We start from the raw sequence: 15,882 nt of genomic DNA, 5'->3' as shown, positions 1-15,882 counted from the left end.
AAATATAGTTCTGTATCAAAAAGTTTGTTTTGTTTGTTTTCATTTACTTTCTATATTTCTTATATAAATAATATTGTTGGTTGAATGGCTTAGAAGCTACAGATGAATGCTACTTAGCTGAAACTGCCTCCAGTGGGCTCCAGGCTTGTACAGGGTATGCATAATTAGCGATCTGAATAATGCACTCATTGAATAATTTTCGCATTTAATTGCCGCCGGTTCATTTAACTTACACAGCAAATATATTGTTTATAGCCCAAAAAAACAAAAAAAAAACTAATAAATTGTGACTCTATCGGTTTCGTGCACTTTCGTTACGGATAGAACCCGTTAGACTCGTTCTTATTTACCTTCTCCACACTCATTCTCGCGAGCTTTCGACTCGAATTTTATTAACCCATTTAGCATTCGACGCAGCACAGCTACTCATACGGCCATTATTCGTGCTCGTCTGCTAGCATCAATGCCAGTTGGCCTTTATCAAGTCAGCCGCCTTCTCGCCAATCATGAAAGCAGCCGCATTTGTGTGGGCGGTGGGTGGCAGAGGAATGACACTGGTGTCCACGACGCGTAGCTTGCGCATGCCATGCACCTTCAGCTCTGGGCTGACCACGGCAGTTGGGTCTGCAGCAGGTCCCATGCGGCAGGTGGCCACCTGGTGGTGCAGGGTGTAGGACATGGTGCGAATGGAGCAGCGCCAATAGTCGTCTGACCCAAACGGCTTGTCCTCACAGCCAGGCACAGGGCGATCTAAGAGCCTAGCCCCTACGGCCTGGAGTGCTGGCATCTGGGTGATGCGTATGGCCTCCTTGATGCCTTCCAGCAGTTGCTCCACATCCTGTTCGGCGGTGAAGTACTTTGGATCGATGCGAGGCCATTCGAGTGGATTGCGATTGTGCAGCCAGAGTCGGCCCACGGACTTTGGCTTGAATTGCATGACGAGGAAGGTAAAGTGATCTTGCTGGCGCCAGGCCAGATGTCGGTACATCTTATCGTAGATCTCATCTTTAAAATTGGCGCCTCGCTTGAGCGCTGTGCCCTCATCGCTGGCTAAGCTGCCGTCCACCTGGATGAGCTCAATATCGGGCTGACTGTGCGGCGTTTGCGTCGCAGGTATCTTAATGAAGGTCAGCGTCTCGACACCTCCAATGCTAGATAGCTGCGTGTCCGCGCGTCCTAGCGTAAAGTCCTTCAACGTGGGCAGTGATAAGCGCGAGCTGAAGAGCGTCTGGCCCGTGGTGTTGGTCACAAATGTGGGTCCAAAGTGGCACATGTGATCGTAGAGACGTTTACCCACAGGCAGGGCCTGTACTACGGGCAATCCGATAGCTCGCAGATTGTCCTCCGGTCCGATGCCCGACAGCATCAGCAGCTGCGGTGAGTTAAACGCCCCCGCGGAGAGGATGACTTCCTTGCGTGCACGCACTTCAAAGCGACGACCGCCATGCAGCAGCTCCACGCCGATGGCGGATTTGGTGGACTCATCAATCAGCACTCGCGTGACTCGTGCCATGGTCAGAATATGGAGATTCTTGCGTTGCGGTCGCACAGGCTCAATGTAGGCCCGAAAGGCGCTGTGACGTCGACCCTTCAATGTGTTCGCCTGCACATAGGAAACGCCCAGCTGCGACTCCCCGTTGTAGTCGGTGCGTGAGTGTCCCGCCTGCTGAGCGGCACGCACATATGCGTGGGCCAAGCTGCTGCGGAAGCGCACATCCTCTACGCTGAGGGGCCCGCTGTGGTTGTGATACGCCGAGTGCTCCAAGCCCTGCAGCTGAGCGGATTCACTGCGCAGGAAGTAGGGCAGCACCTCATCGTAGCTCCAGCCATGGTTGCCCCGCTCAGCCCAGGCATCAAAGTCCCTTCGATTGCCGCGATTGTAGATCATGAAGTTAATGGAGCTGGTGCCGCCCAGAACCTTGCCACGCGGTAGAGCACAGCGGTTGCCGAACATGCCGCGACAGGCGAGAGGCTGAGGCTGCGACTGGTAGTTCCAGTTGGATGCGGTCAGCTGCAGCATGGGCGCCAGTAGTGGTATCATGTGAATTATGTTCTCTACGCCGCCCGCCTCTATCAAATACACATTCCAGTTGGGGTTCTCGGAGAGGCGTGCGGCTAGCGTGCAGCCAGCGGCGCCAGCTCCGACCACAATGAAGTCGTAGCTGCCACGAGGCACTGTCGAAGGAGTTGGAAGAAGTTAGGCGGAACCAAGGGACACAGGAACACAGCACTTACGATCGCTATAGCTGGGCAGGCTGATTATATTGCCCAGACCCAGTTGACGCAGCTGCTCTATATCGATTTGCTGTTGCCTGTTCGAAGTGACTGTTTCTAGTGTCCTAGCTGCTGCTGTGAGCGCTAAGGCCAGCAGCAGAAGTTGGCATAGTGGAAGACGCTGCCTGATCATCATTGTAGAACCGCACACTCGGTCGATTCGCTGGCGACTGTGTCGGAGAAATTTGGTATCTGGTCCATTTGAATGCTGTCTGCGCACAGTGGAGCAGCTCCTATCTTAGCTGTACGCAATCTGTATGTCGTGTTTACCTGAAACCTCTTAGGGTATTTTCTAAGTTTTTATCTAGTGTTGGTCCTTCCAAACTTTTTGCATCTTTAACTTTAGTTTTTTGCAGCTGCTCCCTTTACCTCCTCTCAATTTTCTACCTGTTTTCCATTCAGTTCGTAATCGTTTTCAATATCTTTGATGACACTGTGCAGCGTTGGCTTCTTTAACTTGGTGCTTCACCCATCACAACGCATTTTATTACTAGCTACCCATTAACGCTTCTTTTCTCTCTCTCTTTCTCTCTATCTCTTTTTGCTCACCGACTATATAGCTCTCTATGTCAGCCAGCTTTGCCCTTGGCTTGGCTTGGCTTGGCTTGTCTTGGCTTTTGTGCGTGTCGCAGTTAGTCGGCTCAGTTGGCATTTTGACGGCTTCATTTTGCCCGCTTTTCTAGACTTCGTTGTCGCTGTTATGGTTACTTACTGGTTATGCCGTAGTTTATGGGGCATCTGCATCGGCTTAACGACAGAACAGCGGAAACTATAAACACCTTAGCCAACAGCCGGAGCAAAGTTCTTCTGACTTTCTAACTCTGTGACTCTAATTTTATCATGGAATCGTTGGCTGTCATTGTGACGAGCAGTCAACCCTATGAGCAACCCCATCAAATGTTCTCTTATAATTATACCCTGTTATAATTGAATGTATCTAAAAGTGGGGTATTCCTTGAAAAAGGAAGAAGTTTACAAAAATTACAATTTATAGCCAAATTTCACTTCCCTCATTCTCATATATGAAATCTGAATATAGTCTCATATAGACAGATTATCATTAAATTTATCATTATTAAAGTCATTTGTCTTACTTCTCATAAATTGTCATTTAATGCAAGCATAAATATTTCTTTCGATAAATAAGATTCCATAAATCGATAATTATCGCTTTCCCATTCCCATTTTCAACATTTTTTTTTGATTCTTGAAAAATGACGTTGTACAGGATAACTTCTAGTCAGTCACGCTCAACCTAAGCATTTTTTATATATATTTTATTTCGTTTTTTTCCCATGACAAAGTTGAAAGAAAACATAATTACGAGCCTCGAACGTATCAAGCGCAATCAGGGCAGATTAAACGGGCTTTCAACTGACAGCAACCCTCTGTCAGCCTCCTGCCCACGATGGCCTTTGTTTAGTTGTGCATTGCAGCGGCTGGAAACCACCCCACAATAGCGATGACATGCCCGGGGCGCAGACATTCGTCCGATCTGTCCGGCATATTGAAAATAAGTATGCAAGTGCTTGCAATCCCCTGGCAACCACTTGCAAATCTGGTCGCTGGTTTTTTGGTCGCTCTACTCAGTCAGCTCTGCCCGTCTGCCGGAGTTTTCAGTCACCTGTGCACCCGGGCCCCGGGCCCCGGGCCCCGGGCATCGCCCAATCTGAATTCATGAATATTTGATGCTTTGATAATGAAAGTGCCGACTTTTAGGCTGGCTGGAGGCTAGCGGAGGCAGAGATAACCACAGCCGTAATCCCCAACCAAACTCCAACGGCCCACACAAAATAGGACGCGCACGGAACGTTTGCTGGGATTGCATTTGTTAAATTAAGAATGTGTGTATGTATACATGTTTGCTAGTTACTGTGTGATTGACAGCAATGAATACTTTAAGTATGAATAAGATATTGATACATTTCTGGAGAGCGCTTTTAGCTGAACATCGTGAGCTTTTCTCGTCCAGCATAGTTTTGTTGCAGACTTTCAGGTGTCGAATATAAAATACGTTAAATGTGAGTTTCTAATGTCATCGAAAGCACGGAACTATGAAATACATTGAATGGCCTATTTGTTTAATGACCAAATAAATTTTTTATCGTAAAGCCTTAAACTCCAAGCTATATACTGATTCGGCATTTAAGTCTTATCTTTATGCATGAAATTAGAAGGTTTTTAAATCTTAATTTTCAAATACTATTATTTTTTTAATTTTTTTCGATTGTTAACGTCGCAATACTGAAGTTTAAAGGTATATCAAGCTCATCTCTTCATTCTGTATAATAACACAATATTTAATGGGGCCGTAGATACATTTTTCGTCTGCGACCCTATTTGCTTCGAGACATAAAATTATAACTAGGAAAATTACTTTAGATAGTGCTTGTGCCAAATCAAGGCAACTATAGAACTAGAGATACCCTAAGGCAACAATAAAGACTTTAGCAATAAAACCAACTTAAGTTAATTATGTGCGAAATTGTTGGGCGTCGACTGTAGAATACTCTGTAAACAAACTCTGAAGCCCACTACGATTTAGAGACGCCACTGTCAGACAAAGTTGAGCCAACTGTATACATATCACGTTATGCAGGGTATTAAAGCGGAGCCCAATTATTTGAATGTCACTCGCATATCGCTTCCGCAACAATAAAAACGAGTAACAGCATTTAATAAATCTGAAAAAAGAGCTTAAACAAAAATCAACCATAAACAAAAAGGCGGCATTTGATTTGGCCGAAGTCGCAGACTTCAGGGCTTTCAATTTGATAATGTTGTTAGGAATTGCTGTTGTTATTTTTGTTGCTGTCTGTTGATTAGCATGAAAATTGGCAAAACAAAAAATAAAAACACAGCTGAGAAACAACGTAAACAATGAGAACGAATAATACATTAATCTATAGAAGAAACGTACACAAAACGAACTAATATTAGGCTTTCAATGCAAATGAAGATATAGAAGCAAATGAGTATGTTGTTGTCTATGTGTGAGTGCAGATAAATGTGATGAAAGAACGGAAGATATGAGAAAATTGATGTAGATGGTGTTTATAAATGTATAGACAAGTGATACAGATACAAATACAGATACAAATACAGATACAGATTCAGATACAGATACAGATACAGATACAGATACAGATACAGATACAGATACAGATACAGATACAGATACAGATACAGATACAGATACAGATACAGATACAGATACAGATACAGATACAGATACAGATACAGATACAGATACAGATACAGATACAGATACAGATACAGATACAGATACAGATACAGATACAGATACAGATACAGATACAGATACAGATACAGATACAGATACAGATACAGATACAGATACAGATACAGATACAGATACAGATACAGATACAGATACAGATACAGATACAGATACAGATACAGATACAGATACAGATACAGATACAGATACAGATACAGATACAGATACAGATACAGATACAGATACAGATACAGATACAGATACAGATACAGATACAGATACAGATACAGATACAGATACAGATACAGATACAGATACAGATACAGATACAGATACAGATACAGATACACAGATACAGATACAGATACAGATACAGATACAGATACAGATACAATACAGATACAGATACAGATACATACAGATACAGATACAGATACAGATACAGATACAGATACAGATACAGATACAGATACAGATACAGATACAGATACCAGATACAGATACAGATACAGATACAGATACAGATACAGATACAGATACAGATACAGATACAGATACAGATACAGATACAGATACAGATACAGATACAGATACAGATACAGATACAGATACAGATACAGATACAGATACAGATACAGTAAGATACAGATACAGATACAGATACAGATACAGATACAGATACAGATACAGATACAGATACAGATACAGATACAGATACAGATACAGATACAGATACGATACAGATACAGATACAGATACAGATACAGATACAGATACAGATACAGATACAGATACAGATACAGATACAGATACAGATACAGATAGATACAGATACAGGATACAGATACAGATACAGATACAGATACAGATACAGATACAGATACAGATACAGATACAGATACAGATACAGATACAGATACAGATACAGATACAGATACAGATACAGATACAGATACAGATACAGATACAGATACAGATACAGATACAGATACAGATACAGATACAGATACAGATACAGATACAGATACAGATACAGATACAGATACAGATACAGATACAGATACAGATACAGATACAGATACAGATACAGATACAGATACAGATACAGATACAGATACAGATACAGATACAGATACAGATACAGATACAGATACAGATACAGATACAGATACAGATACAGATACAGATACAGATACAGATACAGATACAGTTAAAGATACTGAAACATTAATATAACTACATACACTAACACACATAAACGGTTAGTAATATCTGTCTATATTATATATACCTATTTTATAGATATATGTATTTATATGAAAATAAATAATATTCATAAGATACAAGTCTGCTGTTGAGTGACAACGAAATGGCTTTCAATGTCAATGTCAAAGCCCGTACCGGCACGTTACCAAGCCCCAAAGCTGAAATGCTTATCATCCATCGAAGCTCGCCGCTGGAAAAGAACGACCTGTTTTAAGTGGAGGGGCAACATCCAAAAACCCGTGGAGAATTTTAAATGTCTCTTAGAATATTTATTGTGGTCTTAGAAACTAGCTTAACTCAAAATCAGTTCATTATGGAGGAGAACAAATGGAAGGGAAGATCTAACTAAAGGCCCGTTCAGGGGTATCCGAAGTAGATTACAGCTCAAAGCACTTGAAGTTGGGACTTGTTGAACGGGCGCTTGAACCTGAAGTAAAATTAAACCTAAGCTAACGTTAGGCTTCGCGTTTATTTGATATAGCCATAGTCCTGCTTGATCATATCGGCGGCTTTCTCAGCGATCATGAAGACCGGCCCATTGGGATGACCGGACATGATCTCGGGCATGATGCTGGCATCTGCGACACGCAAGTTGCGTATGCCGTGCACGCGCAGGCGGGCATCTACAACGGCCGCTCGGTCGGACTTGGGTCCCATCTTGGTGGTGCCTGAATAGTGATAAATGGTGAAAGTGAAGTGTCGCACATAGCAGGCCCAGTAGGCCCAGCTCTTGTAGGGATGCTGCTTGCATGTGGGAATCTTACGTTCCCACAGTTTGGCTTCAATGGCTTTCATGCCCCGCTGTTCCATCAGGCTAATGGCCTTAAGAAGGCCCCGCACCGAGATGTCCACGTCGTAGGGATGGGCAAAGTAATTAGCATGAATCAGCGGATACTTGAAGGGATCACTGCTTTTGAGCATGATGCGACCGCGACTCTTCGGTCGTAGTATCATGGGGAAGATCATGAATGCGTTCAGCGACTTGTCCTCAATCTCTGCAAACAACGAATCGTAAATGGACTTCTTTAAGCCAAAGGCACGCGATATGGCTGGATTGGAGGACATGGAGCCGCCCACCAAGAACAGTTCAATATCTGGCCAGCCATCCTCGTCGCGCTCATGATCCAAATCCCAGAAGGCAATGGCCTCACAGCCGCCGGGCGAACCATACGGTCCTTCTCTACGGTTGAAGCGAGTCAGCCATGTGGGATCGGAAAAGTCCTCGAATTTCAGAGATGTTGCATTCGTTGTAAAGGTAACCGCTGGAGCCGTATGATCCTGCAGATTGTAGCCTACAGCCAAATCTGCAATGGGCTTGATGCCCACCTCACGCAGATGCTTGGCGGGACCCACACCCGAGAGCATCAGCAACTGGGGCGTGTTGATGGCGCCCGCCGAGACAACCACCTCCTTACGAGCCAGCACCTTCTGCATGCGTCCGTCGGTCTGCACCATGATGCCATACGCAGTCTTTGTTTGCGGATCAATGAGCACCTTGGTGACCAGCGCGTTCTTCTTCACGTGCAGGTTTGGGCGCTTGCCCTTGAGTGGGTAAAGGTAGGCACGATTGGAGCTCCAGCGCGTAGAGTTGCGTGTGGTTGTGTGCAGGAAGGCGACGCCGTTCTGAATACGTCCATTGTAGTCGCGATATTTCAAGCCATCCTGTTGCGCCGCGTCAACGAAGGCCTCCGAAATCTTGGAGCGCCAGTTGACATAGCTTATTTTCACGGGGCCATCGCGTCCCACAAAGTCTGGCTCGGCATCTGGGACGCTGCTGCCCTCGTATTTCTTAAAGTATGGTAGCACATCCTTCCAGCTCCAGCCGGGATTGCCCAGGGCTTCCCAACGATCGTAATCTCGGCGATTGCCACGCGTATACATCATGTAGTTGAGAACCGAGCTGCCACCCATCACCTTGCCACGCGGCCAGTTGCAGCGATTGTTGTTCATCGCCAGGCAGGCGTGATCTGAGGGTTGTGTGCGATATTTCCAGTTCATTTCGCCGAGCTGCAGGAAGTGCGCCACAATCGGGACATCCATGACCAGGCGCTCCGGTCCACCCGCCTCCAGCAGCAGCACCTTCCACTTTGGGTTCTCGGAGAGACGTGCGGCCAACGCACAGCCGGCCGTGCCAGCGCCGACGACTATAAAATCATATTCGCTCTCCATTTGTATGGTATTGTCATAGTTCTCCAGTTCCACTTCCGATTGGCCGCGTCGCAGAAAATTGATGGTCTCGAGTATCACATTTTCGCTCTGGCCAGCAGCCAGAGCTAGGCTAGCCATCAGCCACAGTAGTAGTTGGCAATGATTCATTTTGGCCATGTTCTTAGGTAGCACTTCACTTGCACTTTTCAATGAGTTTGTATAAACAAAAAATTAAAAAAATAAAAGAGAACAGAGAACAGAGTTTGTTGAGTTTGTTTAGTTCTTGCTGCGTTCTAAGACGTTTGCGGGTTCGCCTTCAGACTACGGACTATGCGCGCATGCGTGGCCCGTGCCGTTAGTTCGTCTTGCCCAATCGGACTCTTAACTGGTAATGCTGACAATCGCACTGGCCAAGTTCAATTTAATATTAAATATAAGCGTCGCCGTTTCGGCCGAATCGTGCTTGCGAATCTTTTCGGCAGCGGGCTCGATCGGCTGCGCGCTCGTTGTTTTAATGCCAAGAATCTTCAGAGTGGCAACAAGCAGCAGCAGCAGCAGCAGCAGCAGAAGCAGCAGCAGCAGCAGACACACAGCAGCAGCATTGCCATGACTGTCGACACGTTCACAAAATCAAATTGAAAGCGAGATTTGAGCGAACGCACTGACATTGACTTGAGCTGATCGTTCACACGATCACACAGCATCAGCTCCGACCATTGACCAAATTGCGGAAGCTGCGCAAAGCTGCGCAAAGCTGTGCACTTTGCAGGCGACCAAAGGGCAATCTAGGGCCAAAATTATCATCGATTGTCGCGTTCGAAGATCAATATTCTCTTGTTCGTACGATCAATGCGGAAGAGCGTAAGACACGCGCTCAACTCATTTTTATTGCCAATAATATGTCAACCCACCGCGCAGCAACACATAAATCTGTCTGCTTGATCGACAAGAGCACTGCCAAGATCACCTATAACATATTTCATCAGAATTGATTTTTTCAATTAATTGATTTTGTTTTCATTATACCCAGCGATCGCTGGGTGATCGCAGGACCACATATCACATTCACGACGACTTACGCTTGAGGCAATTTTCTCTTCTCGTTCTTAAGTTTATCAACTTAGCCTTAAAATCTATGCAATGAGCAAACCGAGCAAACGCGCAGACGAGATCATTTATATGACCTTCAGCCTGTCGAACCTGCACAAGGCAATTAATTTATTTATTAGTCAACCTTTGCATATGTGATCACATTTCTGCTTGAGAACTTTTCTTTCTTTGTGAAAATATTCTTAATCACCATAATCTTCTTTATGGTTTCCCTGTGGATATATTTTATATATTACTTTGGTATCTTTTACTATGGAGCTCCTAAGTGTAGTTGTGATCCTCTTTGATCATGTCGGTGGCTTTCTCGGCTATTAAATAGACCGGCCCATTGGGATGACCTGCAACCAGATAGGGCATTATGCTGGCATCCACCACGCGCAGATTGCTAATGCCATGAACGCGCAGGCGTGCATCCACCACGGCGCTGGGATCACTGCGTGGTCCCATCTTGGCCGTGCCAGAATAGTGATAGATCGTGAAGGTGAAGTGACGCGCATAGCACGACCAGTAGGCGTCGGTCTGGTAGCCGTAACGGCGGCAGGCGGGCAGCTGCTTCTCCAGCACTCGAGCGTTGATTGCCCGAAATGCAGGCTGATCTAATAGGCTGATCGCCTGTTTAATACCTCGCACTGTTATATTGAGATCATAGGGATGTGCAAAGTAGTTGGCATCGATCAGTGGATGTTGCAGCGGATTGCGACTCTTGAGCCTAATACGACCGCGACTCTTGGCGCGCAGTATCATTGGAAAGATCATGAAAGCATTTGCATTGCTGCGCTCCAGCTCGCTAAAGACAGACTCATAGACGTCCCCCCGGATGCCGAGAGCCACTCGCAGTGCCTGATTCCAATGTATGCTGGTGCCCGCAACGAAGAGCTCCATGTCTGCCCAGCCTTTGGCACCTTCTGCAGCATCCAGAGCATAAAAAGATATAGCCTCCACTCCGCCAGCACTTCGTAGCGGTCCCTCGCCACGGAGAAAGCTGCCTACCGCATCGGAGTTCAGGAAGTTGTTAAATTTCAGCGTGCTGGCATTGCACCGAAATGTTAGAGCCGGAGCCACATGATCCTGTAGATTGAAGCCCACGGCCAGATCCGCAATAGGTTTGATGCCCACCTCACGCAAATGCTTGGCAGGACCCACACCCGAGAGCATCAGCAACTGGGGCGTGTTGATGGCACCCGCGGAGACAATTACCTCCTTGCGAGCCAGCACCTTCTGCATGCGTCCATCAGCCTGCATCATGATGCCATATGTGGCCTTTGTTTGCGGATCTATGAGCACCTTGGTGACGAGCGCTTTCTTCTTAATGTGCAGGTTCTGTCGCTTGCCTTTGAGCGGATAGAGATAGGCTCGATTGGAGCTGCAGCGTGTGCCATTGCCAATGTTGGCTTGCAGGTAGGAGACTCCCAGTTGATTGACTCCATTGTAGTCGCCTCGCGTCAGACCCGCCTGCTGCGACGCCTCCACGAATGCCGTAGCAATAGGTGTGTGATAGGCGGAGTAGCTGATCTTCACAGGTCCCTTTCGGCCATGACGCGCTTGACCCGAGTCCGCATCGGGTATGAGTGAACCCTCGTATTTGCGAAAATAGGGCAGCAGCTCATCGTAGCCCCAGCCGGGATTGCCCAGGGCCTTCCAGCGATCGTAGTCATGCCGATTGGCTCTCGTGTACATCATATAGTTGAGCACGGAGCTGCCGCCCATCACCTTGCCGCGCGGCCAGTTGCAGCGATTGTTGTTCATCGCCAGGCAGTAGCTGTTGGAGGGCTGTGTGCGATATTTCCAGTTCATCTCACCCAGCTGCAGATAGTGCGCCATAATGGGCATGTCCATGATATAGTTCTCCGGTCCGCCCGCCTCTATTAGCAGTATCTGCCAGTCGGGATTCTCGGAGAGGCGCGCGGCCAACGCACAGCCCGCGGTACCAGCGCCAACGACTATGAAATCGTACTCAGGAAGTATCTGATCGCGGTCGTCGACCGCCTCGAGATCCATTTGACTCTGACCACGTCTCAGCAGCTCTATGCCATCGAACAAGATATTGCCAAGGTAGCTCTGGGCAGCTGCTGCGCCCAGATGCAGTAAACAGAACAGTAGGGACTGCATACCCAACCGGAGAGTCTCGCTGACAACGAGCAACTGAATCGACAATTAGTTCTACAATAGAATCCATTAAAAGAAAGGAAACTTAATACTTAATACTTGCTAATCACAAATATACGCGAGCTCATGTTTTTATTGCACTGCGACGCTGACATCGGGTTGAGATGGGGTTACAATCGTACGCTGCGAGAGGCGAACAAGTTAAGTACGCTATTTTATATAGACTATACGCTAAGAGGCTGCTTAGAGAACGATTTAACTAGATAATATACTGAGGACTTTATGCCTACGCCATAAGACAATATTATTAATACCCAAAATTCCTGATAAAATGGGGCTGCGGCTTAAGTGCGTTAGCTGAGACACTAACTCATTAATACACTACGATAAATCTTCGTCAGTCAACTCAAACACGAGTCTCAAAATAAAATATTAGCTGTTGAAGAGAAATATTTCTCAAAAGTACACTATACTACATAATAATGATAGGCGTCTTGACAGCATAATCGAATGACCAATCAAGACCACAAAACTTGAGCATTTTTTTAACAGTATTAAAATCATGCGAATTGATCAAAATAGAGTGGTTTCACATGATTTGAGGCTGATCTAATTATCGACTTCAGTCAGAAAAAACCATGGAAACAAAGGTCGAGTTTAGTAAATTAAACAAGATCAGTGAAGCGATACTAGCAAATGTCAGTCAGCCAAATCTAGTTTTGATCATATCCGATTTCTTTCAATGGTTTCGAACCTATGCTATATACGTGAACACGATCTCTGGCACACTTTGAATACAAAAACCTAACAACAAGTGATGCTAACTAGGAGGAATTGGATAGAAATGGCATTGATATTGGTGGGGAACAAGAAGAGAACTGTTAAGGGTATATTAGGCTGGATGCCTCGCCTGATCGATTAGGAAAACGATTTCCGGCTTGTCATTAAATGAATCTTTAGTACTGATAGATCTCTCAGCAAATTGTTAATGCAAGTGATCGTAGCTTGTGTCTCGACTTGCCTGTAATCAGTTGCATGATTGAACATTTTTATAAGGGCTTTGGAACACCCCACTGCAGCCCATTGAGTTTCTACGAACTGTGTCCACTTCGCTGGATTGTTTTGTAAATTTCATAATTATTTCCGCTTGCATGTGAATTATTATAAAACTGAGAAGAGAATGGCTCAGAATTAAGAGCCAACAACAATGCCAACATATTGACATCGCCCAAAGTCGTAACATTGAATCACAAAATTGTCTTCGAGTCTCTGAGCAGCAGATCGTGACATACTTAGCATAGATCTTTTAACTATTTATATTGAGATACGAGATTCGTGTGCCTCTCATCGTATTCAAAACTCTTCTACGCTGTGCAAAAATTCCCACATATAAAATTTAGGGATAGAAATTTGTAAACTTTCCATAAAGTGTAAGCAGGTTGTGCAGTTCAAATGGAAAGCTCGCAAGCACAAAGGTATTATTATTTTTGTTCAAAACGCGGGTAATCAGGGTAATATGGATTTGTTGCAGTGTATGTAACAGGCTGAAGAATGCGTCGTAGACTCCTTAAAGAATATATATTCTTAGTCAGAAAGACGAGCTGAGTCGATCTTGCCATGTGTGTCCGTCCGTTCTGTCTGTCCGCATTGATCTCATAATCTATTAGAGCTAGAGACTTGCAAATTTTTTGTGCAGATCAATTACGTTTCTTATTATCGAATAAAACCGTTATCGAAATTTATTATTAAATTAATTCTCATACATCTTTCAAGCTGGCGTCATTTTGCATGTATTTTCATAAATTTGTTCTGCACTTTTGTTTTTGTTGCTACAGCTTTAATGAAATTCTTTTATATTTCTTTTACAATCATGGCATTTTATTGTGTAGCTGTTAATTTATATAAATGTATGCATATAGGAATCGCTTAAGGTATCTTCTAGTCGGGCAGCGCCAACTTTGAGCTTTCAAACTGGCTATAAACTTACTTCAATTTTCAACACGTGCCAATTGTTTATTGATGCCTTTGGGAAGCACCTAGAAGAGCAAGGTGAAACAACTGATATCAAGAAATCTAGTGGCGCAATCAGACAGTTATTTTGTAATCAAGTTTAATTGATTAATGTTAATGAATAACTAGCTTACAAGTTTTATTCTCTCGATATTTGTCTCTTTCAATAGAAATGAATCGGAAATGCTTAAGTTTAAGTTAAAGCCTAACTAGTAGATCATAAATTGAAGAAGATTTCCAGTTGAATTTGTAATATAATTTGAATTTAAAAGATGAAAGACAAACCGTTTCTAAGCTGGACTTGAAATTCAAGAAACTTAATCGCAAAGTCAGTTTCACAGTTCGTCTGACAACGCCACCAAAAAACCACAGATTCGAGCTAAGAACCAGATTGACTTGAATTTTTTACTATTTTCATCACTTTGTTTTCTTTTTCTTTAGCTTTTTATGTAATATTCTTCACAAGTTCTTGACAGAGCCAGGCTTGGGGCTTTGACAATCGATGACATTCAACCAGCGGCATTCGAGTCAAGGTAGCGACGCTGCCAATTGGTGCGCAGTGCTGCAATTAAGTTGGCAACGCGGCTCGTCTAACGGCAACTGAAAATTTCCGAATACAATCGTTAGCTAGTCTTAGCTGTATTTGTTGCTGTTGTCGTTTTTAGCGATTTGGTGCTAATGGTAATCGAGAATTTTGTGAGTCGTTGTCTTTGACCCACTTTTTACAGTCGACCAAGTTGCAGTCAAATGCGCTTTTTTGGCGCTTTTTTTTAGGGGTACATGACTCCGAAATTAGTTGTGTGGGCGCGGCTTGTGAGCTGTGAGCTGTGAGCATACAGCCTGTTGCCATATCTGCAATCAAGCTAAAGGGTATTCAATGCTGACGCAGCTTTAATAAGCGGAGACCGGATAGTCTTGTCTAGTAAGAATGACTAAACGGTTTTTTTCTGGGGGTTTCTCGCATATGTCAAGCATAACTTATTCTACTTAACAGCATTCTAGATTCGACTGGGCTTGCCACTAGCTTCGGACTTATTTATGACTCTTCTTTTGTATTGAGCACAGTTAATTGTTTTTGAGACTTTCGTATACCCTGTAGAGGAGGCGTAGTTAGGCTGTGCAGTTGCTGGAATATCGATAACTCTTAGTGCTAGGCATATCACTTTGATCGTAAGACGTGTGTGTGGATTGAAATAGCATAAACAGAATTACAAGAAGCTTATGCAAGACCAAAAGTAAAGATTGAAAATTAGACCTATCTACCTTAAACCAATTTGGGTAAAAACAAGTTTATCCTCTACATCTATAAATCAGACAATATCGTTCAGGCAACAAACCATTGTCGCTTGTCACAACATTGATAATAGATCTTTGTGTTTGTCTGTCTATTTAGACGACCTGTCATTCCTATTCAAATTAACTCACGCTAATGGCACACTCTTAATTGCAGTTCAATGCAAACTATTTCTTTTATTGCTAGCAAGAAAAAATGCCAATAGAATTTCAAGTCACATATCGTGTGGCGACTGCGGCTAATGAGTGCATTTCAAAATCGTATTACTCGAAGACGTTTGCATTGTTTTGCTACATTTAAGGCATCGATTTGTAGACAGACACTCGTAAATATTAATTTTGCAAATAGCCGACGAAGAAGAAGCAGCAGCAGCAGTAGCACAAGCTACGCAGATTTTGAAGTAGGGAGCAGCTGTGCGCCCTCCTCCGTTAAA

General features: G+C 44.3%; 4 protein-coding genes across 6 annotated transcripts in view; 1 reads left to right on the top strand and 3 right to left on the bottom strand.

Moving 5' to 3' along the window:
• LOC111591884 (flotillin-2) overlaps positions 1-15,882 on the top strand; it is a 103,523-nt gene that overhangs the window by 5,774 nt on the left and 81,867 nt on the right. The window lies entirely within an intron of this gene.
• On the bottom strand, positions 461-2,410 carry LOC111602030 (glucose dehydrogenase [FAD, quinone]). Its single transcript, XM_030223691.1, has 2 exons — positions 2,236-2,410; positions 461-2,175 (listed from the first exon to the last, which is right to left on the bottom strand). The coding sequence occupies exons 1-2, from the start codon at positions 2,408-2,410 to the stop codon at positions 461-463; spliced, it is 1,890 nt and encodes a 629-aa protein (XP_030079551.1).
• On the bottom strand, positions 7,250-9,101 carry LOC111591900 (glucose dehydrogenase [FAD, quinone]). The gene has a single exon (XM_023303808.2). It carries the CDS (start codon positions 9,095-9,097, stop codon positions 7,250-7,252), a length of 1,848 nt encoding a protein of 615 aa, XP_023159576.1. The 5' UTR covers positions 9,098-9,101.
• LOC111591886 (glucose dehydrogenase [FAD, quinone]) lies at positions 10,285-12,162 on the bottom strand. Its single transcript, XM_023303790.2, has one exon. The coding sequence runs from the start codon at positions 12,146-12,148 to the stop codon at positions 10,301-10,303; it is 1,848 nt and encodes a 615-aa protein (XP_023159558.2). The 5' UTR covers positions 12,149-12,162; the 3' UTR covers positions 10,285-10,300.

Source organism: Drosophila hydei, unplaced genomic scaffold, assembly GCF_003285905.1.
Source record: "Drosophila hydei strain 15085-1641.00,03,60 unplaced genomic scaffold, DhydRS2 tig00000250-arrow-arrow-pilon, whole genome shotgun sequence".
NCBI lineage: Eukaryota > Metazoa > Arthropoda > Insecta > Diptera > Drosophilidae > Drosophila > Drosophila hydei.
Note: the sequence above shows the minus strand (reverse complement) of the source record. Positions and strands in the feature narration are given on the sequence as shown.

What these genes read in the sequence shown, in the direction of transcription:
- LOC111602030 (XM_030223691.1), bottom strand. Translation starts at nt 2,410, where the DNA reads ATGATGATCAGGCAGCGTCTTCCACTATGCCAACTTCTGCTGCTGGCC. An exon ending in CCTGCCCAGCTATAGCGATC is followed by an intron (nt 2,176 to 2,235) that starts GTAAGTGCTGTG and finishes CTCCTTCGACAG; the next exon opens with TGCCTCGTGGCAGCTACGAC.
- LOC111591886 (XM_023303790.2), bottom strand. Translation starts at nt 12,148, where the DNA reads ATGCAGTCCCTACTGTTCTGTTTACTGCATCTGGGCGCAGCAGCTGCC.
- LOC111591900 (XM_023303808.2), bottom strand. Translation starts at nt 9,097, where the DNA reads ATGAATCATTGCCAACTACTACTGTGGCTGATGGCTAGCCTAGCTCTG.